The sequence below is a fragment of the Pholcus phalangioides genome, unplaced genomic scaffold (assembly GCF_987345545.1).
Source record: "Pholcus phalangioides strain wild (caught in Gottingen) unplaced genomic scaffold, Ppha-v1.0 ptg000015l_1, whole genome shotgun sequence".
In the NCBI taxonomy this organism is placed as follows: Eukaryota; Metazoa; Arthropoda; class Arachnida; order Araneae; family Pholcidae; genus Pholcus; species Pholcus phalangioides.
This window is the reverse complement of record NW_028301608.1, coordinates 89,202,532-89,225,898: the sequence shown is the minus strand read 5'-3', so window position 1 is coordinate 89,225,898 and position 23,367 is coordinate 89,202,532. Positions and strand designations below refer to the sequence as shown.

Sequence of the window (23,367 nt, the reverse complement as noted above, 5' to 3'; positions counted from 1 at the left end):
ATTGAATAACCACGTGTAGTACATTCTAGATGTTTCACTAAAAATACATTGTATTCTGAAGTACAAGGTTTCTAAAATTAAAGCTGATGTATTCTGAGATGTCTGAAGCTTTAACTATTCATCAGAAAGCTACAAAATTAAAGTACGGGGTGTCCTATAAATTTGTGAACAGTTTGAAAATTCATAAAAATTGCAAGGATATGTATATTTGAATGTGGATTGCGAATAAGTTATTCTAACAAAGGGGATTCTTTTTTTGGTTTAGGAAAAAAAAATTAATTCATATTTTTGTAGAGCGTGCTGCACGAAAGCCAATCGCAGAATTCTGTACCACAACTTTTTCTTCACTCTCTTCTGAGTCCGAAACGTTCGTAACACTTCATCTCGGTTATTGAAGTAGAACTTCAACGATAATGTCTCATCCACCAATGTCAGTAGTGGAAGTGTGAATATGTGTACCTAAGAGTCGAAGGGCGTATATAGTGTGTATCTGATTTTCAGTGCTGCCATCTATGTTTCAGAAGTGAAGTGTAATTATTGAATATTTGTACCGTTGGTGGCAAGACATTTTTAAACATTCGCACAGCGGCATACTTACTCTAGCACTTTATTTCTGCCAAGGGTTATATTATTTATATACAATAAATTGTCCCGTATTTATGATCCGAATTTCTTTCTAAAAATATGGTCATTCTAATCGTTATGAAATAACTCCGTGTATTCCAATTAAATCTGATTATTATTTTTTAATGTCTTGAGACCGTAAACTTCAGTAGTAACGACACCTGGGTTATAAAGACAAAACTATCGTGGAATATTCGTGGATGATCACAATCATGGCCCCTGGAGCGGCCCCCCCCCCCGGTCAGACTTTTCACGGGCCCCTTCTGTAGTTAATTTATAGCGTGAAAAAACATAAAAATGATGAGAACTATCCCGGGCCCTAGGGCTAGAGCCCTGTCACAATCCCCTTCCGAATCCATGCCTGGCTCAGGAGTTCACAAATCTATTTTATGTATGAAATTTTTGCTCATGAAAATATTGTACAGGGGCCGTTCAAGTATGACGTCAGCAAATTTTTAGATATTTTTGACCCCTCCACCCGGTCTGCAAAATTTCGCCAGCTCTGCCTTCCTACCTCATCCTAACACATATTGATAGGATCAGAGACGTAAGCGAATCAATACCGTATCACGATCAAAAATTTATTTCTTTTTAATGCAAAAACATTTTTTTCAAAATGTTCATTTCAATGCTATTTGAAGGCTAAAAACTCAAAATTTCTTTTTAAGAAGTTGATTGCGACCCACCCTCTGAGCCATATATGATAAACCCTTGGCCCGCCGACCAAATGTTGCCCTGGGGGGGGGGCGGGTACGATGTGGCCTGTACCCCTCAAACCTAATTTTGTAAAAATGAACTAAGCGTCACATTTTCTGATCGCGCATGTCACCCGTGGCACAGACCATTTAAACAGCCCGCGTGTCACATTTTCAGATCTCTCAAATAGACCCGTGGCATATCCATTCAAGACCAGAACACTTAAACGATCCGTGGCACATTTTGCGATCCCTTGAGTGACATGTGGCACAGTTTCAGACCACTGTTGCTGCCCCCAGGGTGGCTCTACATCACTCAAGTTACCCGCTACCAATTCCCAGATTGCTTAAGTGATCCGCGACATAATCACGGATCGCTTGTATGACGTGCGACACATTTCCAGAGCCCTTAAACGTCCTGCGACACATTTACAGATCACTTGAAGGATCAGTGGGACATTTAGAGATGTTTAAAGTGGGGTTATATATAAGACTTTACACACACAACAATACGGAGAATGTTAGTTCAGGTGCCCACAATCTAGCGAAAGGTTTTACTCGTTTTTGGCGAACCGAGTAAGATGCCATTAAGAATCTTTCGTATTTCTATAAAGGGTGGTTGATGACGTAAGCATCTTCCAAACACCCCTCCTCCTTTGTCATTAAAAGTCAACAAATCCGAAACCCCCCCCCATCGATGCTGACGTAATACTTGAATGAGCCCCCCCCCCCAAAGGGGACCATTGGCTGAAAAAAGCTTGAGAAACACTGGTAGGGGCTATTATAGCTGGTATTAGCTCGGGTGAGCCCAAGAGTTGACGCCCGCCTATAAGAACACCTAACATTCTCAATCGCTGTAGAACCCGAAAGAAGATTCAATTATGAGTTATATTCTCAACTCTATACGAAAACCTTTCTTTCTTACGGCTATTCCCGAGTCATTGATATGAAATTTTCCTCTTTATCATTTATATAGTTATTCATATTATAATTAATTTCAATTAATTAATTTTTTCTTCCAATAGGGCATTCTATTGAAGCATGACTATTTCCGCAATCTTAATCATACTTGAATTTAATTAAAATATGTTTTTGTCGCTTGGTGCTTAACGCTTCTTTCACAAATGTGGAATTGTATATTAATTATTTCAGGTTCAGTGACGCAAAAATTATCTCGGTTTTCTAATTATCAATTTTTAATGTTTTTCATGATGTATATCATTTCCTTAGGGGATGAAGTTGGACTTTTTTAGCATGTATAAAACATTCTATAGGAAAAATAAATGAAATAGACGCGTAAGTATTTTATTAGTGTCGTATTATGACTTATATTTTAATAAATAAGCTTCCAAAGAGTCGTAAAATATATGGAGGACTCGGAAACTAATTGAGAAAGTTTATAATGCATTTTTTTCCCACACTATACAGTTATTTCCGTATGCGTAAGATAGAATAAAATAATCCACTTATCCACTTTTTTGTTATTGCATGAAAGTTATCGAACTATTCAAAGTTTAATATGTATAATTTTTGAAATTTTTTTTTTTTAGGCGTTTCCGTTCAACTCCAGTATCTCGACATTACAGTACAGATGATTTGCTTAACTTTACGCGGGGAAAAGTATTTCACCAATTTTTCCCAGTGGTTTCAGAATACGAAAACAATAATTGTTATAAACTTTTTTTTTTATAAAACCCATTTAAAAGTTGTCTCCCCTGTCTCTCCTGATGCCAAGAAAAATCCAATGTTTCTAAGAGTAATATTCACAGAGATATTCGAATTCGAAAAACGAGGAAATTTGGAAAAAGCAGTTTTAAATGTTTGTAAATCCGTTTTTTCCGCATTTAGAGCTGTTTTTTTTCCCAAATTTCCTCCAAGATTCAAAGTCTGGCTCTGAATCTATACAGCGGAAGAGCTTGTTGCCGGGATTCGTGATGCTGCTGACAAGATAACTTGACACCTGGTCTTTGCGAACGGGTGTGCCATTCCTTCATTCACCGGTGTCAGTTGTGCAACAGTAGCCATGGACGCCACTTTGAGCAGCTAATGTGAGTGCTCGCAATGCGTGTTATATTGGTATGTTTTATTATCTCTGATATCCGTGACCTGCAACTGTTTCTGGTCACAGAAACAAAGTTCACGGAAGGTTTACTACACGCGCGCGCACACACACATTCCAACATGTACCAATTCGTTAAAAGTTCCCAGAGGAATGTGGATGAGATGCATGTCTGGTTTAGTAGTAGCTGTTTCCGATTTAATAAATTTGAGAAATGTATTTCGATCCAACTTCAATTGCCAAAAGTTATTAATTTGTTTTGACGTATACGATCACTCCTAGTAGTTTGTAAGTGGAGTTCCGAACCACACTCTATAATCCTTGGATTATACGCAGGAAAATGGAGAACTATTTTCCTCCGATAAATAACATCTGCGAATAAATATGGAATAATAATGACGCATGATATTAAATACTTTTAACTTCATTTTATTGTATTTAACTTTAAAAATACGTGTTTATATTTTCCATCAATGAATGTGTACGTGAATTTTTCAATAATCGTGCTTTTTAATTCGCAAAGAGTACGAAAATGTCATAATATTTATTTACATAAACTTATTTATTGAAAGTTCATTTTTTTTAGGTTTTCAATCTGATCCAGGGAATGGAGCCTCGTTAGTACTGTATATCGCATGATGTGAACGAATATATAATGGGTCATTGTTTTTACTGAACTAATCTTTCATAATAGGAGCATGAATTTGACACCACGTGCAAGAAAGCAATGGAGGTTAAAAATATTTTTCTTATGAGAGGGACATTTATGTATGTGGGAAATTATGGAATTGTTTCATGTTTCTTGAACGTAATATGTTCATGAATCGAGCATGTATTTCTGCTATATTCAAGGCGAAGCCGCATTATTGGAATTAAGGTATTTTTCAATGTTCATGCGGCCGTAATGTACCGTATAATTTGGGAAAAAAATAAACATTTCATAAGAGAGAAATCTCATAGAAATAAATAATTTATGATCTATAAGTGGTTAATCATATACTTTTTATTTGAATTCGACATTTGAAAATTTTGATTAGAGCAAAAACTTTACAATCACATGAGACACGTTCAGAAAGACTTCGAAGATAGCGTGGGATTTGAATTGAAGACACCCAACATTTGAAATTATGAATAAGTAATTGGTCCAAAACAGCTGTTTCAGATAAGCATCTTTTGTCTTTAAACTGAGCATTCCTGAACATCATTTCTCTTAGAAGATCCAGATACATCAGCAGATGCCCTTGCAACGATCGGTGAGGGTTGTGCATTTCCTCCTCCAACTATATTGTCCGTATGAGAGCTCTTGGAAGAGACCAGGGCCGAACCGGCTTTTGCGACTGCCAGGCCGAACTTGACCATTTCTCCTCTTATGTTACTATTTAGCCATCCGTACATTATCGGATTGGTTACAGATGACGTCATGGCAATTGCATGGCAGATAGCAAAGGCCAGATACATTTCATTGGGACTTAGTATGTAGGGACGAAAGTCAACGATTATGTTCAGGGTATTCCAGGGAAGCCAACTGGCCGTAAAAACTACGAAGATGCTGAGTAGAACCATAGTAGCCCTGGTATTTCTTCTCAAGTCCCTTTGAAGTCGTTCGTTGATATCCGAATCCTCAGCCGGAGTCCGGAGATTCGACTCAGATTTACAGAGTTTGGAGCTCAGGTGGAACTTAATCTGTAAATGAGTGACAAGAAGTATCAAGGACGGTATCACGAATTGAGCGATCAAAATAACCATTGTATAAGCTCCTTTGTAATAATACGACGGCCACTTTTCAACGCACTTGGAATATATATTGACGCCATGGAATCCAACGACGCTGGTACCTCGGAATATGCACATCGGCAAAGACAGCAGAAGCGAGGATACCCATATCACGATCGTGTTCAGTGCTATTTGTCCCTCGGGACGTCTCGATCTATGAGGATCGAAACTCATCACCACTTTACATCTATCCATAGAAATGGCAGAGACCGTCGCAGCGGATACGAAAACCGTCGACGCCTGCATGAAAGGTACCAACCTGCACAAGAAATCACCGAGCACCCAGCTTCTACGAATGAGCACCAATAGTGTGAAAGGCATACAGAAGACACATAGCAATAAGTCCGAAACGTTCAAGTTGATGACCAGCGCGTTTCTGGAGGCTCTTATTCGACGATTCCCGAGGACGACGCTGCACACCATCAGGTTACTGCACAACCCGGACACCATCAAGACACTGTATACGGCTATGATGGTTGCCTCGGTCTTGAATCCAAATATCTGATCCTTGATGGAATGCTCCTCAAGGATGTTCAAAGCTTGACTTATACTGAAATTGAAAATGGAAATATCGGAAGAGTTGAATGGAAACATCTGCTGCATGGTTCAGAGTCGTTCAAAAAATAATTTCAATTTCCTCTCGATGATAATAGTTTTAGTGTTCACCGTAACACATTAAATTAAATAACATCTTATAAGATTCCCATCCCAAAAAATTTAATTTTTGTTTTGGTTCCTTCTCATCGTTTCACGATTTCCGTTCGGGAAGACATTCGTAATTTATTTCTTAGATATTAAAATTAACCATATGTATGTTCGGATTTTTAGTTCTAAATGATTAAAACAAATTCAGAGATGTACGAATTTTTCAGGATCATAATCAGTCTACTGAGATGCTTCATTCATATGACAAGGTGGGTTAGGAAAAGTTCTTTCGAAAATCAAAAAATATTCCGATAACATTTTCTCTTGATGTTTTGTTCCTCGTCAGCCTCCAGATACTCCCTGGCATCATATTTACCTGAAAATATAAAAAAATTGACACACATAAATTTTTAATTGTTTTTTTTGTTAAAAATACAGTGGAATATATATATGTATATAATATCAAAAAATAACATAAAATGTAGAATTTTCATAAATGGGGGGAAAAAATCTCACCCGATGAAGCATAAAAAAGCAGTTAAAAAATTAGTTTTTATAGAACGGTTATGAAAAAATAGTTTATAACTTTTTGAAGAAAAACGAACTTTTTCTTTTTCATTTGGGTTTCGTCATAAGAAACGCAATACGCTATCAATACGCTATCAAGAGCAAAAGAAAATAGAAACAAGTTGCGCAATGGAAAAGTACACTTATTTTAATGACAGAAAAAGTTCTTTTCCTCATTACTGAAATGAGTTTCACAAAAAATATTAATTTCAACAAAAAAAAATTAACTTAAAAAATCCACAAAATATTAAAAAATACTTCGAAACAAAAAAAGATCCGTCTATTTTTTTTTTTTGAATGAAAATTAACAACTAATTGAAATCCAGAAATTGTCATTTCTTCTTGAAATATGATTCTCATTAACTAGAGATTCTCGAAAGAATTTTCTGTGAGATCAAATTTCTGTGTCTAGTTGAATAACGTCACTTGAAAAATTATCTAATCGACATTTTTCTCGATATCTTCGATTTCAGAAATGGAAAATGACGATTCATACACTAAAGTTTAAATGGAAATATAAAGAAATATACGATCGCGAAAAGAAAAATAAATTATTCAAGACGCCAAGTGAGAGCAGCACAACGTAGATATGTGTCAGGTAGATACATTTCTGCAATTTCTGCAATGGGGTTCATATTTCAAAAATTTTAGAAACTAAAATTGAACGAAGAGCCTTACTCTTGATTTAAAAATAATAATAAGTGTGTGTGTGTGTGTGTGTGTGTGCGTGTGCGCTCACGCGCGCGCAGGATATTCACGGAAGAGTGGGTGACCATACGTCCCGTATTACCCGGGTCAGTCCCGGTTATTTTTGTTTTCCTGGTCGCCCCAGACGTAGTAGAGGGAGGCGAGTTGGTCGAAAATCGATAAAACTTTTGTGACTTAATATTTGAACGAAAAATAATACCACATGTCGCATAATATATAACAAAAAGAAAATGTTTTTTATATAATAGTTATAAAAATGTAGTTTCTATTATTTGAAGAAAAAAAAAGTATTTTCATTTCCATGTTGTCAATAACAAACGTATTACGTTATTAGTTGTTCCAGGAAAAACTAAAAGATGAAATCAGTTGGATAATAGAAAAATACACCAACTCGTGAGAATAAAAAAAAATATTTTTTTCTCGTGAAAGTTTTTATTTACTACTGAAATAAGTCTCACAAAAAAAAATATCGAACGTAATATTAAAATGGTAATTTTAAAGGAAAATAAAGACATCTCTCTCGTATGAAAATTGACACGTAATTGAAATCCAAACATAGCAATTTTTTTCTTGGAATGTAAGTCTTATTAACCAGAGATTCCCGAAAAAAAACCTTCTTTAGGATCAAATTCCCTGTCTAGTCGAATAATATGACTGAAAAACTTTTATCTCATACCAACATTTTTGATAATGTTTTCTGTCTTTACATTTCAGAAATAAAAATTACGATTTGTATACACTAAAACTCTAAATGAAAATTATTTAAGGTGCTCAGAGAACAACAACACAACAATGATAAGTGTCGCGTATATTACAGCGCCGCACTAAAGTTTAGGCACACAACATATTAACGAAGGTTTTTAACAACTGGCTGGTGAAGATGAATTTTTTTTTTCCTGTTTTTTGGAAAGAGAGAAAATTCAACTGCCTTTGCGGGGAATCGAACCCACGTCCTTTCACTTTCCTGGTGAACACACAAGACTACAACGGCAACGAATCTCTCAATCTTTCCTTGAAGCTCGTGGGCACTGAACGGGACCGTACATGGACGGCCGGACCTGACCAGCACCTCCTAGAGATAGAAGGCCTCCTCCTATCCTAGTCCATTTCCCCTCAGAATATTCAGGGAAAAAATTCCCTGCTCGTGCCAGTATCATCGTTGTGAAGAAAAGAAATGATCGGGCTCAGAATTGGCGACTTCTACGCCCCACATCCAATCACTATGCGGTATTTGTGAGCCAATCAGAAAGATTCTACGCCAAAACAAGAAAAAATGAAATAGGATGCTCTGTGCTTCAAACTGTGGCAAATTTGGTAGGTAGTCTGAATGACGTTTATGGCAAACTGTGCAGAGGCCTTCTATCTCTAGGAGGTGATGACCTGACTCACGCCAAGCACACAACTGCTGACGCTACCACCAGAGGGCGACTTATAAAAGGATGACGTCACTCCCCGTATGATAGCTGAGTGACGCCTATCTTTGCACACAATATATTCTATAATAAAATTAAAAATAACTTACAGATTTTGTCAATAATGTTATTCTAGATCAGAAGTCATGTATATCTAGAATATATGAGAGTTAGAGTTTTCATGAAAGCTAAAACTTAAAATAAAAAAGAATTAAAAAATCGAATCCTACGTGCCTTAACCCTTTAAAGTTGAGATTTCAAAAAAAAAAAGTAAGTAGTCAGGTCTAGATGAGTACGCAGGTATAATTTTGTAAAGATTGCACTTACCGTTTTAATTTTGCGGGTGTGCCCAAAGAAGGCACATAAACAGAACATAAACCAAATTCAAGTTGTGCCCAAAGAGAGCACACCTTGAATTCGGAACTCGATTTTAGGCAAGCTTTCAATGTACAAAGTTAAAACTTATACAGAATAAAGGGATTAGTGTACAGCCAACAAAATAACATTGGAAATTTTTTGCAGAAATCCTTTTATACCCAAAAAAAGAAATTCTTTGAAATTTTAATCCATTTCTTTTTGAAAAGTAATGGTTTTCAAAAAATACACAGGCCAAAAGTATGGATGGGCTTGTGTGGTGCTATAATCTAGTGTTGATAAGAAAGGTTCAAAGTAATCCCTAAACTAATTTTCATGTTATTTATCGTTTATTTTCAGTGTTTGAAAACGAAATTTCTAGTCGTGCCCGGACTGGGCACACTGAGTCGGAAAGGGTTAAAAGGTTATAGGCGCACAGAGTCAAATTTATGCAAATTTCAATATGTCACGTAGATGTACGTCACAAAGTGGGTGTTTTAAATTGTTGCTACGTGAACCTCGAATGTTTTCGCGAGTCAAGTGCCATACCAAAATCCACTCAGTCCTCAAAAAAGGAAGTATTGTGGTAATTTATAGACGGCCCAGACGGTTTATGCATATTATTGGCATGATCTAAGAAACATCCATGGCCACAGTACACAGCAAGATGATCTCCATGACGATCCATGTTCAGTACACAGCAAGGTGGTAATTCTGCGATGGTATGGGAGAGCGTTTGGTTATGATGGACAAACTTCACTGGCATTCTTAAATGGCAATCAGAACTCAGAAATGTACCAAGACACACGTGGAAGCTATTTATTACCATTTTGGAGAAATATTAGGTGTACCAAGCTGGAATATTCAGCAGGATCACATGCTTCCATTCACACATTAAAGTCAACGAAAAAAAAAAGCTAGTTCATAACCTCTCGGTTTTAGATTGGCCAGCCTTCCGTCCGAACTTCAACCCCATAGAAAATCTATGTAATACCTTTCACGTGTCGCGCATAGCAGAGGTTTCAGTACTGAAAGATGCAACTGAGAAAGCATGGTTTGATTTGTCCAGAATTACTATAAAACCTTCAAGCATTTTCATTGTTTCTGCTATAATGTAGCAAATAATCAAGATTTATGTTTTGTTTTTTGTTATGTGTTATTAATTTGTCACAGGAATCCTGCAAAAAATGTGTGAAACCTCACAATTTACTTTAAATAACTTAAAACTCAAAAGTAGTGTTGTGCCTGAACATTTTTGGTGTTTCTGACGGCCAATGTTCCCAGCTAATATAACACTATATTATATAGTATACTTTTGATATAGTTTATATATATATATATACTAGGGGGGGTTCTGCCCCTCTGCCGCCTTTTGCGGCCAACCCTACCCCCCCATTTCTCTTCACAACATATCTTGTTTATTTCGTCCCACTTCATCAGCGTGGTATGGAAAGGGACGTGTGAAAGCACCAGCTTACTGAAGAAGCGAATTTTAATAAAAATAATAATAAAGCAACAAAAAAAGAAATGAGATTCATCAAGTACCTCCAGAAAGCATTCCCATTGGGGTCCCCAGATTCAATTCGCTGAATTTTAGTCAGGCCCTACACTGGATATACAAATACAAAGCCACAACAGGCAAATTGCCCAACGAGGTGACTGACTTAAGAACATCATGGATCCCCGAGCCATTTTTTGGAGGCCCTACCTACTACTGAGTTAATTGAAGTGTTATGGTTGAATGATTTACCGTTGTAGGACTGTTGCTCTCTGTGGCGAGACTTTTTAACGGGGAGATCGGCTCGCATTTGCGCCTCGAAGTTGGGAACCACAGAAAACCAACTTCAGCCGACCACCACTGTGGGGTTCGAACCCGGATCCTCGCATCACGAGTCCGGCACTATAACCACTCGACCACCACAGCGGCTATATCTTGGGCTACCGATGTGTTGCAAATTTTACAATGTTAAACAACAAAAATCAATGAGATACATCCAGGGGCACCGAATTAGAACCTGCCAACATTTCCATGGAGCCCTGACCTGGAAGCTTGTCAGACACCCCCCTCCTCCTGTGAGGGGGGCCACGAAAATTTTTCATTTTTATCAATTTTACAACGAATAAAATCCAGGGCCTCACATCCAGTAGCGGGGACACAATACGCAGATTTTTAGTGGGGAATCCAGACTGGATTTATCTCGGTCTTCCGCTGTTGCAAATTCTACAATGTTAAACAACAAAAAAGAATCAGATTCACCCAAGGCCCTAAAATGAAACCTGTAAACATGGGGCCCCCGACTTGGAAGCTCCTCGTTCATCCCCCGGTGCGAGTGCCATGAAAAATTTTCATTTGTATTCGTTTCACTAACGAATAAAATCCAGGCCCACCCACGCAACTACCCGTGACCGAATTCACAAATTTTATGGGGCCCCCAGACTGGATATACATTTTGCTTCCGCTATCGCAAATTTTTGAACGTTAAAGCAGCAAGAAAACAATGAGATCCATCAAGGACCCCTGGAAATAGAAACTTTTAACTTATACGAGCAATACCCCCCCCGGGTACCCCGACCCTGTGTGTTAGGAGCACTGATGTTGTATGTATATTATACATATACATACCTCTCGGCATGACCCCCTCCCCCACAAGGGCAGGGCTGACAGGGGTGACAACGATTCTTATCACTTTTTGATTTTTCACACTATAAATTAACCACAGAGGGGCCCCTGAAAAGCTTGTTTGGGGGCTCGCCATCTAAATTCCAGCCTAAGGGCTCTGCTGTAGGATGTAGGAGCCTCTCGGTACATGCACATAACATGGTCCCGATGGGTCAAATGGGTCCCGATATGTGCTACAGTTAAATGAATATTTGACCCAAAATCGTAACCTACTTCCGTAATACAAAAACGTAACAGATTTCCGTCACCCATTTCCGTAACATAAAATCGTCACTAATTTCGGTTGCTTAGAAACAGGCCCTTTTCGAGTTTGTGATTTTATATTATAGAGTAGATATACGTCATCCACTTTTTGTGAGCATCTTTTTTCAGCCACCTCGTTGGGTATTTTGTCTGTTGTGGCAATTGTATTCGTGTTTGTGTAAATGAAAATTATTATGGTAAGTGCCCCGAAGACATATTTTTGTGGTTCGATTCATCTTTCAAAAATTGAACGAAAACTGAAATTGTACATAAGGCTTACTCGTGATTAACCCTCGCAGCGGTAATCCCAAGCCATCTCGGGTTCTTAAAACTGTCTCAAAACGGCAACCCTGAGCCCAGATACCGTTGCAAGTTTTCTTTTCCTGCTCTCCGTGCTGTCAATCAACTGCCAGTGGGCGGAGTTGGTCTCTGTTCAGAGTCTGATAACAGAAGGGGCTCTCCGTGAGAGAGACTGTGTGTGTGTGTGTGTGTTTTTTTTTCCTTTATCTTCGAGGTTTATGCTTACAGCATAAATAACAGGGCGAAAGAAAAACATAGGGTTTTATTCATATTTGTTTTTATTATTACTATTATTTTGCGTTGGGGAACGCATTTATCAGCTTACGAGATCGGGAAATAAAATATTCTTCTTGAAAATATTGTCATATATGCCTATAGAAATGTCCTCTCCACTTGTCAATGCAAGACTCATCGAAAGACTGGTTATTTGTGGAGATGAAGATTACAAGGAAGAAAATTCATCACTGCCCCCACGGGGACTCGAACCCCGGTCTCCTCGCTTGCCGGACGAGTGCTCTACCATCTAAGCTATAGAAGCAGATAGAATATTTCTAGAATATTTATATGGAGAGGACATTTCTATATGCATGTGGCCATCTGGTTGGTCTATGTCATTCACGAGCTATTAGTTGATTGTTGACGCCGTCCATGTACGGTGCCTTTCAATATATATATACGCTCCAAGGTTGAAATATTCTACCTGCTTCCATAGCTTAGATGGTAGAGCATTCGTCCGGCAAGCGAGAGACCGGGGTTCGAGTCCCCGTGGGGACAGTGATGAATTTTCTTCCTTGTAATCTTCATCTCCACAAATAACCAGTCTTTCGATGAATCTTGCATTGACAAGTGGAGAGGACATTTCTATAGGCATATATGACAATATTTTCAATCTAAATTTCAGAAAAAAAAGACTATTCACAAATACTGAAACTTTAAATCAGAATATAAATCAAGAAGTGTGAGCCCGAAAAATAAATAATTCAGACAATCAATAAATAACGGAATGATTGGAAATATACGGGGTGTTGGCTTAAAGTGACGGCAAACTCAGAGGGGTAATATTAGGCCTCAAGAGGAAGAAAAATTACCGTAGGACATGATATCACGTTGAGTCGGTGAAAATCGCAAAAATACTCGTAAAGGGTGTGACGTCGAGTGAGACAAAAAGACCAATATAATAAGTCGAAAAATATTTATTCGACAGCCTGATCACAACACAGCCTGTGGTGTACAATAATAAATACAAAATCTCTTGCAATCGTTTCTCCTAGTCAATTGACATGGAACTATGCTGCGAAGGCCGTATTGTAATCATGATGTCAAATAAATGGTTTTTGTACTTATTAATTGCACTTTGTTTTATACACGACAGGATGTGTTTCAATCATGCTGTCAAATAAACATTTTTTCTACACTTTTTTAGTGGTTTTTTTTTTGTTCCACTCGATGCACCCTTCATGAGTATTTTGGCGATTGTCACCGACTAAACGCAGTTTTCGATACCATGTTTTATGGCAATTTCTATTCCTGTTGATGCCTAATATCGCTCTTCTGATTTTTTCGCCACTTTAATGCATTTTCTTTAGAACGAAGAACTATTCTAAATCCTTTGGGTGAGACCTTGCATTATACAGTGTCCGAAAATTCCAAGCTTATTGTAATTTAACAATCCATTAGAATATACATAATGGAGCTTTTATAAGAGCTCGAGAGAGATTCATCAATAAATACGCATTGTTTTGTGGATTTAATGCGAATAGAATGAAAATCCATTAAGTGAAATTCCAAAAGCTTGATGTTTTTAGAAATAGCGGAATTGGTAGAAACGATAATTGTATGTAACAGATGTTTATCTTCAGAAACTATATTTAAGCACCGTATTTCGTGACAAAGTTTAGTTCAAATATATATTATTTATTTGATTTATTTATCGAGATAAAAATCAGTCCCACAACTGGTAGAAGAAAGATATCACATCGAGAAGATTTATTATTTATATAAAACTATATTTCACAAAATTTAATGTTACATCTCGGAAACTTTGATCTCTAGTGATCTTGAAAGACAATTAAACAGTATAAGAAAATAATGAAACTCTCTAACTTATTCCTCGACGTGTAAAATTACATTTTTCAAAGAAAATATGTTAAAATTGCGGACAATGTCTAGAACATTGAAACTTAAATATAGTCGTCACTCGGTATTCACGGTGGTTACGTTCCGCGGCTGACCACGAATACGGAACCACTTGAGTGATCGGAAACCGTGCCGCGGGTATCATTAGCTATGTAGAACTGCATCGGGGACTGTTCAAATGTTCCCAAACTGTGCCGCAGATCAATTAAGTGATCTGTAATTGTATCGCGGGCTGCTTGTGTGATGTGAAACTGCACCGCGAGCCCACTTACGTGATCTGTGAATATGCAGCGGAGAGCTTAAGCGCAATGGAATTATGCAGCGAGTGAATCAAGTAATCTGTAAATATGCCGCTTGACTCTTGATTGATCTGAAACCGGCCACGGGTATTGCAAAACTTGCATAATCTCTCTCTCGCTGTTTCTTCTGAAACCGTTTGGAAATATTCATTAGCCGATTGGAAATGCCGAATCCTTTTTTCAGCATTGGTGCAAAATCACCATTGAAGGTACAAAAGTAGATCCGGATTACGGTATTCAAGTTATGTATTTCATGACTTGCATACTCTTTTTCTTTAATCAAACCACACAAAACCATCACTTTCTGCTTGAGAGACGTAGCTCCTGGGCTACTATATATATGAGCATAAGGTTCGAATTTAAGGTTCTTTTTAATGTGAAATATCTGACTGTACATTCTTTGGTGCCGTAATAACGGGGAACCACAGCAATGAAGTTTAACTAACCATTATCAATATTTCGAATTCGTCCTTCAAATTTTTGTTATTTAAATTTTATCTGAAAGGGAAGTCTTTTAGAAGCATTTCCATACTGAGAAATTGAATTTTCTCGATGTTATTTGTAAACTAATGCAGGAGGACACGAATTCCTTTTTTTTCCCGAATATTAGTTTCGGCATAACATCCAGAAAATTCAATTTCTTAGTATATTTCGGGACGAAAACATACCATCTCTTTATTTCCATAAGTAATTCAGAAAATCTATAGAAGGGGGATTGTTTCCTCAAAACACTTGTAAAGAGACCGCGAATACGGAGGGCCGATTGTGTATAATCAAGTAACATAAATACAGGGTGTTCCGTAAGTGCGAATGCGGCCTTTATCTCATCAATCGTTTGTCGTAGAGGTCTGGTTCCAATTTTAAAAATGCTCAAAATGTGTTAAAAAATCACCTTATACCAGTTTCGGGATTTAAAATAAAGTGTCATGAAATAAAATAATCTAAATTTTTATACAATACCACAGACAAAAAAATGTTTATGTTAAGTGTAAAATTCGCTTAGATAATTGAATTCAAAAATTGAGAAAAAGTTGGAAAAGAGCAACATAAATGAGTGAAAGAAGCACTGTCCATTAGTTTATGCTATTCATTTTCCAACTTTACCGCGATTTTTGAATTCTAATATCTCGGTCAAAATTGCAGTTAAAAACGTGAGATTTTTTATAGGGCTGAGAAAAGACAGAATAACAACTTTCTAATTGCCTGTTGGAGGACAAGGGGATGGTATAAAAATTTAGATTTTTTTTCACTTTGTGGTACACTGCATTGTCACTCTTAAAACTGGTACAGGGTAAGTTTTGAACACCTTTTTTAGAATTTTAAATATTGAAATCATACCTTTAAGACAGGCAGTTGATGAGATAAAAGTCACATTAGCACTTACGGGACACCCTGTATATTATACAATACGGAATTTTTCATAGTTTTTATTATCAATGTATTGAATATTCAACTAATTCAATATTAAATTGCAATAAACGTAAACAAAATTAAAATTTTTGACGAAACTGAGTCTTGAACATGAAAATAGGAATCGATTATTCACTTCCAAAAGACGTTAATGAGAGTAATTATAAACATAATGCACGATTCAAAATATGATGAGGAAATTAAATTGGAATTTTTCTTCTCTTAAATGTGAATTTTCAGAGTATGTTAATGAACTGCACACGAATTTCTCAATATTATGATTGGAAGTATCTGGAATTAATAACGAAAACATGTCGGCGAACATAATGAACAATCAAATATCTTGATTACTTTGAATTCACGTCCATGATAAAAATGTTGTATACACGTATTTTAGAAGATAATTAAACAATATAAGAGAATAATATCAAAATCTATTAATAATTCAAAAATTTCATTTTCCAAGGAAAAATAATAAAAATGCAGCGTATTGAAATTTTCCGGGTGATTCCTAGAATATTGAAGGTTGAATAGAATATAATCAAATGACATACACATACAGGGTGATTATAATTGAAGTTCCCGTGTACTGCGAATAGTTTTTCTCAAAACTATTGAAATTACTCAGACTTCTGTTGCGTCTGTTTTGGAGAACGCATTCCATTGAAACTAGGCATATACACTGTCTAGACCATAGAAAAAAAAATAAAATGCAATAAAAGTGCCACTTTTTTCACCTGGTGATCAAAAAGTGAACTTTCTTTTTAATTTCATAAATCTCTCTCCCGTGGTGTCATTAAGATATCCTGGAAATTTGGCTGCGTTCTCATGATTTAATTTTTGAGAAAAACTACTCAGAGTATACGGGAACGTTAATTATAATAACCCTGTATATTATACAACAGAGAATTCCATAGTTTTATTATTATTATTCCATTGGATATTAACAATGAATCTTCAATATTAAATTCTCTGAGAAATTTTTTTTTTCAGATTTTATGAACTCATTTCTCGAGATCTTTTTCTTATATTTTAAATAAATTTCTGCTTTGACCCGTTCAATTCAAGCACCTTAATGTATACATAATTTCAGAAATCTTTTTCCTTATAATAGTAAAATCGGAAATATTTGGAATTTCGTAATCTTTTGAAGGCAGATGGAATTCGCAATTAATTACTAACGGGCGAAATTACAATTTCTTTTCTTTAGATAAAAGAATTTTCCGCTCACTTCTTTGATATGGAAATTCCCATAATTTTCCGAGGATTTTGACTTTTTAAAACATTTCATTGTTTCGATTACTATCGTGAGATTATTTATCTCAGTATAAAAGGCAAATGAAAAAAGGAAATTTATTCGGTACAATGGTACAATTTATTTTTTCTCCCCGCAAGTATTTCCATTATAAGTAATACTTGATCCGCTATTTTATTGTTTTCATAATGATAATAATATAAACTAGATAATTGTTGACTTTAGTTTTTTTTAAATAATAACTTATAGATGAAGCAAGTTATAGAGGTTATTTTGGAAAAAAAGATCATATACAAATTAATTAATTAATTTTTTTTAATAAACGATGGGAAATTTCCCTTTTGTGAAGCAATTCATAAATGTGATGTTCATTTATTGAGTAAGTTGCAAGTTTTAATAACGTTGCAGTATTTTAGGAATTAGCAAATTTATTTAATGATGAATCTTAAAAAGATGAACATTTGACCATTTAATCGCAACACAGATATTTATTGCCATTTCACATTACGTTCTGAGTGTATATGCGTAACTAACGCATTTATATTGTCATTATTATCGTGTTTCATGTTCTGCTGGTGCTGCTATCTGTCTTCTATATTTCGAAATGGAAAAGCAAGTGCCTAAATTGTCAGGTTATGTAAGTATCGTGTTGAAGTACTGCCTTCCCTCTGAGGGGCGAAACTTAAAACTGACGCGGAACGGCCAAAAAACGCTTCATTCCGGTTAGGTCAGGAAACCTAAAACTTAAATCATTTTTAATCACGCCGGGTTGGTGAATTTGGTGATATCGATAACGTTTGTGATGTAGGCGGTACGGGAATGTACACGGCGTGTGATTGGCGCTGGAAAAAATCCGAAATTCTCGAGATTCTTCGAGGAGACACCCCGGTCCTAATAATAAAGTACGTGTCAAACTGATGAGCAACCGACAAATCATGGCTATACTGTACGGCCACAGAGAGAAACATCGTGTGCACTATATAGTCATAAGTCATGGGGACACTTACAGTCATAAAAAAACTTTTTAGTTCAGTGATTATATATATATTTCGAATTTCTACCAAAATATTTTATACATAGATTGTTCTGAAATTTTGGTCATGTAAACACTATTCTTGTACTCAGAATTTTCCAATTTTCACAATGTGCCTTCAAAATTTTAAATATGAACGCATTGCCTGTGAACTGTTATGCCCAAAAAATTGCTTTGGATGGACCAAACAATTTTTCCGAATGGTTCCACAGCGTTTACGTGCCTCAAGTTAGAGCTCACATGTCCGAAAGGCAGTTGCCGCAGGAAGCACTACTGTTAATCGAAAATTCTCCGACACACCTCTCTTTTGAACTCAAAAGTGGTGATAGTAAAATAACATGACTCTTTTTCTCCCAGAGAATACAACTCCACTTATCCAGCCTATGGACCAGGAAATAATTAAAAATATAAAGCGGAGTTACAGAGAAGCTATTATCGAAGGCTTGCTTTCATCTGATGATGCCATGGCTGTCAAAATATTTTGGAAGGGATACAACATAAAGGACGCTATTTTCAATCTCACCACTGCCTTGGGCTGACCTTATATTGAAGTTTATATTGATCGTTTGTGTGTGTGTGTAAATTTAATACAATATGCATGTATCATTCACTTTTAAAGGATTTGTTTTCATTTTCGTCCGAAGCCCGCAGTGAAATCACGTTACTGTACATATGTATCAAGAGATTTATCGTCACAGTCCAGACGGTGACGATTAATCGAAGTTTTACTGTAATGCTATGAGTGTGATCGGGAATTCAATGGAAAGTGTAACGTGATACTTCTTTCTACAGAAAATTAATTAATGTAAAATGAAATAGTATTTGTATATCAAATTTTTAATTTAGATTTCGAGTGTAATTTAAAATTTTCATTTTCATAATCCTCCATAAAGGAAATTCCAAATAGCACAGGATATTTCTACTAACTGCTTCGACAAGGGAACGCCAGTACCGATTGGTAAGGATAATTCTAGAATGTGGTGTCGCTGGGAGTTTTTCCTCTAATAGGGTTGTGAATAAATGGAATGGCTTACCTTCGGTTGTCGTGAATTCTAACACAATTGACATGTTTAAAAATAAATACGATAAACATATTGGGATAAATCGAGAAGTTGTCCATACTTAGATGAAACAACCATAATTTTTTATGGACAGTATATCTATATTGATTATAATTATTGGTTTTTTATAGCTCTTATTTGGTTGCTGTATGTTTGACATAGTTTAGATATATATTCGACAACTATATTTTTATGGCGTCTTTTTTTCCCGAAACCTCGTTGGGCATTTTGTCTGTTGTGGCCTTTGTATTTGTATTCGTATGTATGTATGTATGTTGTCCTACTTTTGCTTGTTTCGTGTACTTGCTGGTGCTGTCATCTGTATTCCATATTTTGAAGTAAAGATGTTTGAAAATGCTTGAATTTTTGTGTTATGTCGGTATCGTGTTGTAAGACTGCCTGTTGTCTGCGGAGAGACATTTTAAAATGGTTGACGAGCTCGCATTCGCACCTCTAATTTGGAAAACCAAATTCAACCGGCTACCACTATGCCGCCAACGGGTTCAAACTTGGATCTTCACGATGAGAGTCCAGCACGATGCCTAAATGACCGCACAGTGGCTATGTTACTTGCTGAAAGCAGCTGGATATTAGGGTTTTTCTACAAGTTGATATTTCGATTATTTTTTGTCATCTCATTAATTTCTTCGAATTTTTTCATTTTGACAACCATACTCGTGTGTTATGCTTAAGAACTTCTCTTATATACCACCAGACTCGTTTCTTTACTCATTCTCATATCCATCCTAACGAAAGGTACGCTTTAAACAGACGAGCAACAGAGAAATCACGGCTAGATTGTACAGCCACATTGCGTACGAGGTTTGTTCAAAAAGTATCAGACCATAAATTTTCGTGCATGAACCAATAAAGGTAGGGATTTGTGGCTTGGCGCACGTATGTAGGCAATTCTACTGCGCACGCTTGAATTTTTTCCTGCCTGCAGAAGCTTCCAGTCGCCGACAGACCGCCGATGAGTGAGAAACTGTAACTGAGCGTGTTGTCGAATTTTCATTTTTGAAAAAATCAGAAGGAAAAACTTGACGACTACCGCGTTAAACGTGATAGAGCTGCAGACCTCTTAATGTTACTTCTTGGTGATGATTGTGCCGTGTGGTACGCACACGTAATGAACCACGCAACTAGAGTCAAATTAGATAGTCAGCACGACATCGACATTGCATCCCCTGAGACCAAATCGTGTCTAAATAGGACGAACGGATCGAAATGCTAATGCTCGCCTCGTCTAACACTGTGAAGAACTCTAAGAACACTCTCTTCCTTTGGGCTGAACGGGACTGCGTTTTAATGAAAATGTCTGTCCTCTGTAGTATAATGGTAGAACACGCTCCCGGAAAGTGCGAGGTTGATGGTTCGATTCCCAACAGAGGAAAGTGACTTTTCTTTCCAATTATCTTCTCTTGGTATCCAGTCATCTGTACTTCTTAAAGTTAGTAACGATCGCATTTCCGGGGATGTTGAGAGCCTACTAAAACGTGCTTCACTCTCCATTAATGTGGGGGCTATCTTTGGAGGCGGCTGTGCCATTCCTATCAGTGTCGTACCCATTTCTTCATCTCCAAAGGTCTGTTGGATCTTGTGGATTGCTCCCACTCGGGAATCACAAAACTTCACGCAAAATTTAATGCAGTAGCGCTGTTAAAGTTTTTCTTGCCAATTTGTCAAAAATGGAAATGCAACGGTGCTCACGTAAGGCCGCTTCTCACTATGACTGGGTCCTACTACTTCACCAAACACCAACTCTGGCCATATCGCTATATTGCAATTTGCTGCCATTAGTGAGATGGGTTGGAAGTGAAGGCGCTGTCTATCGGTGGTCGCCTCGAGTTCGTTAGGGAAAATATTTTATCTATATCCTCCCTCGGGTTCGAACCCGGGACCCTAACAACAACCTTCACGATGGTAGACGAACATCTTACCACCATGCCACTCGGGCACAAGGGTCCTGACACAGGGTCAGATAATTAAGATAAAAGATAATAAAAAATCTTTGTTGGACATAAACCGCAAGCCGTTAAATGCTATCGGCAACCACAACCGGCGTCACTTTTACCCCTACTTTTGTGGAAATTTCAAAGGAAGACACTAGGTGGGAGAGGAGAGAAAACTTCCCGTTACGTCATTTTTCTATGGCCTTTGTATTGAAATCAATAAATTATTGCTTCCCCGAGGACGATGACTAGACCCAGTCATAGTGAGAGAAGGGACCTTTAACTTCTACTACTACTACTAAACCAGACATGCACCTCGTCCATATTCCTCTGCGGAACTTCTAACGAATTGGTACATGTTGGAATGTGTGTGCAAGTATAGTGAACCTTCCGTGAAGTTTGTTTCTGTGTAATAATTGTTTTTGTAGTGCTGCCATCTGCAATGCATTTTTTAAACTATGAGTTTTTTCTCAACTCATGGTGAGTGAAGTGTAATGAATGAACAACTGTACCGTTATATGGCTGTTGCTCTCTGCGATATTTTTTAACGGGGAGATCGGCTCGCATTCACGCCTCGAAGTTGGGAAAACCAACTCCAGCCGACCACCACTGCGGTGACGATGGGGGTTTGAACCCGGATCCTCGCGATACGAGTCCGTCACTATGACCACTCGAGCACCACAGCGGTGCTGGCAGTAGCTGCAGGCAAGGAAAAAGCTCAAGCATGCGCACTAGGATCGCCTACGTACGGCACCAAACCACTGCTTACCAGCTTTATTGATTTTGCGCACCAAAAATTCTGGTCGGATACTTTTTAAATAAACCTTACATTAGAAATGTGGAGAATTTTATATTAAAAGAGAAAAAACTAGTACACATTCACATTTTTTTTGTTGAACTTGTAAACAAATTTATTAAACTTATATAATATATCGTACAACTCTGAAACCCCTGCTGCCATCTAAAAAATGCAAAAGCTGGCATGTAAAAAAAAAGACGACCCTCCGGTATCTTGGTGAAAAAGAAAATAAATGCGCCTCATCTTGGTAATTTAGATGAGGCGACACGACAGCTACGCTAATTACCTCATTAATAATTAAAAATCCAATTGTGAAATTAACGCTAAAAAAAGAGTCTTAATATGCGAACAAAACAAGGAAAAAGAAAGAAATTACCTTTAATTTCTTCTCTCAAAATATTCATGTTGCATCCAATTTACTCCATAAATAGATATAGAGTAAAACCCCCTCTTTTACGAACACTCGGGGGCAAAAAAAAAAACCGACCTTAAAAGAGAGGTGGCCGCATCAGGGGGTGAAATTGGTGAATTTGTAAAATACAGTATTAACAACATTTGAAATGGTTCTTTGTTGCAAATAAATGGAATTCTGACATTATAAGAGGCGTTTAAATCATAAAAGTACATAATTTTTGCATACAAAATTAAAATTAGAAAAAAATATTACACAAACTTCTGTGGTGTGCCGGCGCACTCAGTTCATATTTCACTCGCCAGATGGCGTCGCCATACCATAGTGTACTTCCATACTCAGTACAAATTTTTCCTTCTTGTACGAAGTGTACAACTCCACGATGGCATGTTTTTTTTAATCAGTTGTCTACACACGCCAGAGACGGAGACACGTTGTTATCTCGGGTCGCGAAACGATCCTCACGTTGTAAATTATTAAATACGCTTTAATGTAATCATACTTCTGATTCTCTTGGAGTCGTCAATATGACTTACAACTGGTGACCTTTTCCGTGTTCCTACACGCGACAAGTTTCGACATCATACCGACAGACCGCTACGGTGCCACAGCGTTGTCTTCATATCAATCCGGGTGCATCCGTAAAACCGTAAGCTTTAATTTTCCTCTTCATGTCATAACACTCAAGTTGAACGTTTGAAACGAAGCCGTCCGTATTTATTCCGCATTATTTTCGTCATATAATATATACACTGCTGGCCACCCAAATTGCAACACCAAGAAAGACAAGAGATATCGCAACAATATTTATTTTGTAGATAACATGTTGACCAAGCATCAAATGATTAAATTTATAGACTTCTGTGAAGTGTGGTTCCTGCAAAAATCAGTAGCCAGAGTAGCCGCCATTGTTGGAGATCACCGCTGCCACACGCCTCGGCATTGGTTCA

General features: G+C 37.1%; 1 protein-coding gene across 1 annotated transcript in view; it reads right to left on the bottom strand.

Moving 5' to 3' along the window:
- Positions 1–4,398: 4,398 nt before the first annotated feature.
- The window catches only part of LOC149076984 (neuropeptide Y receptor type 6-like), a 78,093-nt gene continuing 59,124 nt past the window's right edge, over positions 4,399–23,367 (bottom strand). The window contains exon 2 of the mRNA XM_089242605.1: positions 4,399–6,172. Within this exon, the coding sequence (XP_089098731.1) occupies positions 4,558–5,754 (1,197 nt within the window). The 5' untranslated portion in view covers positions 5,755–6,172 and the 3' untranslated portion in view covers positions 4,399–4,557. The remainder of the gene's footprint in view (positions 6,173–23,367) is intronic.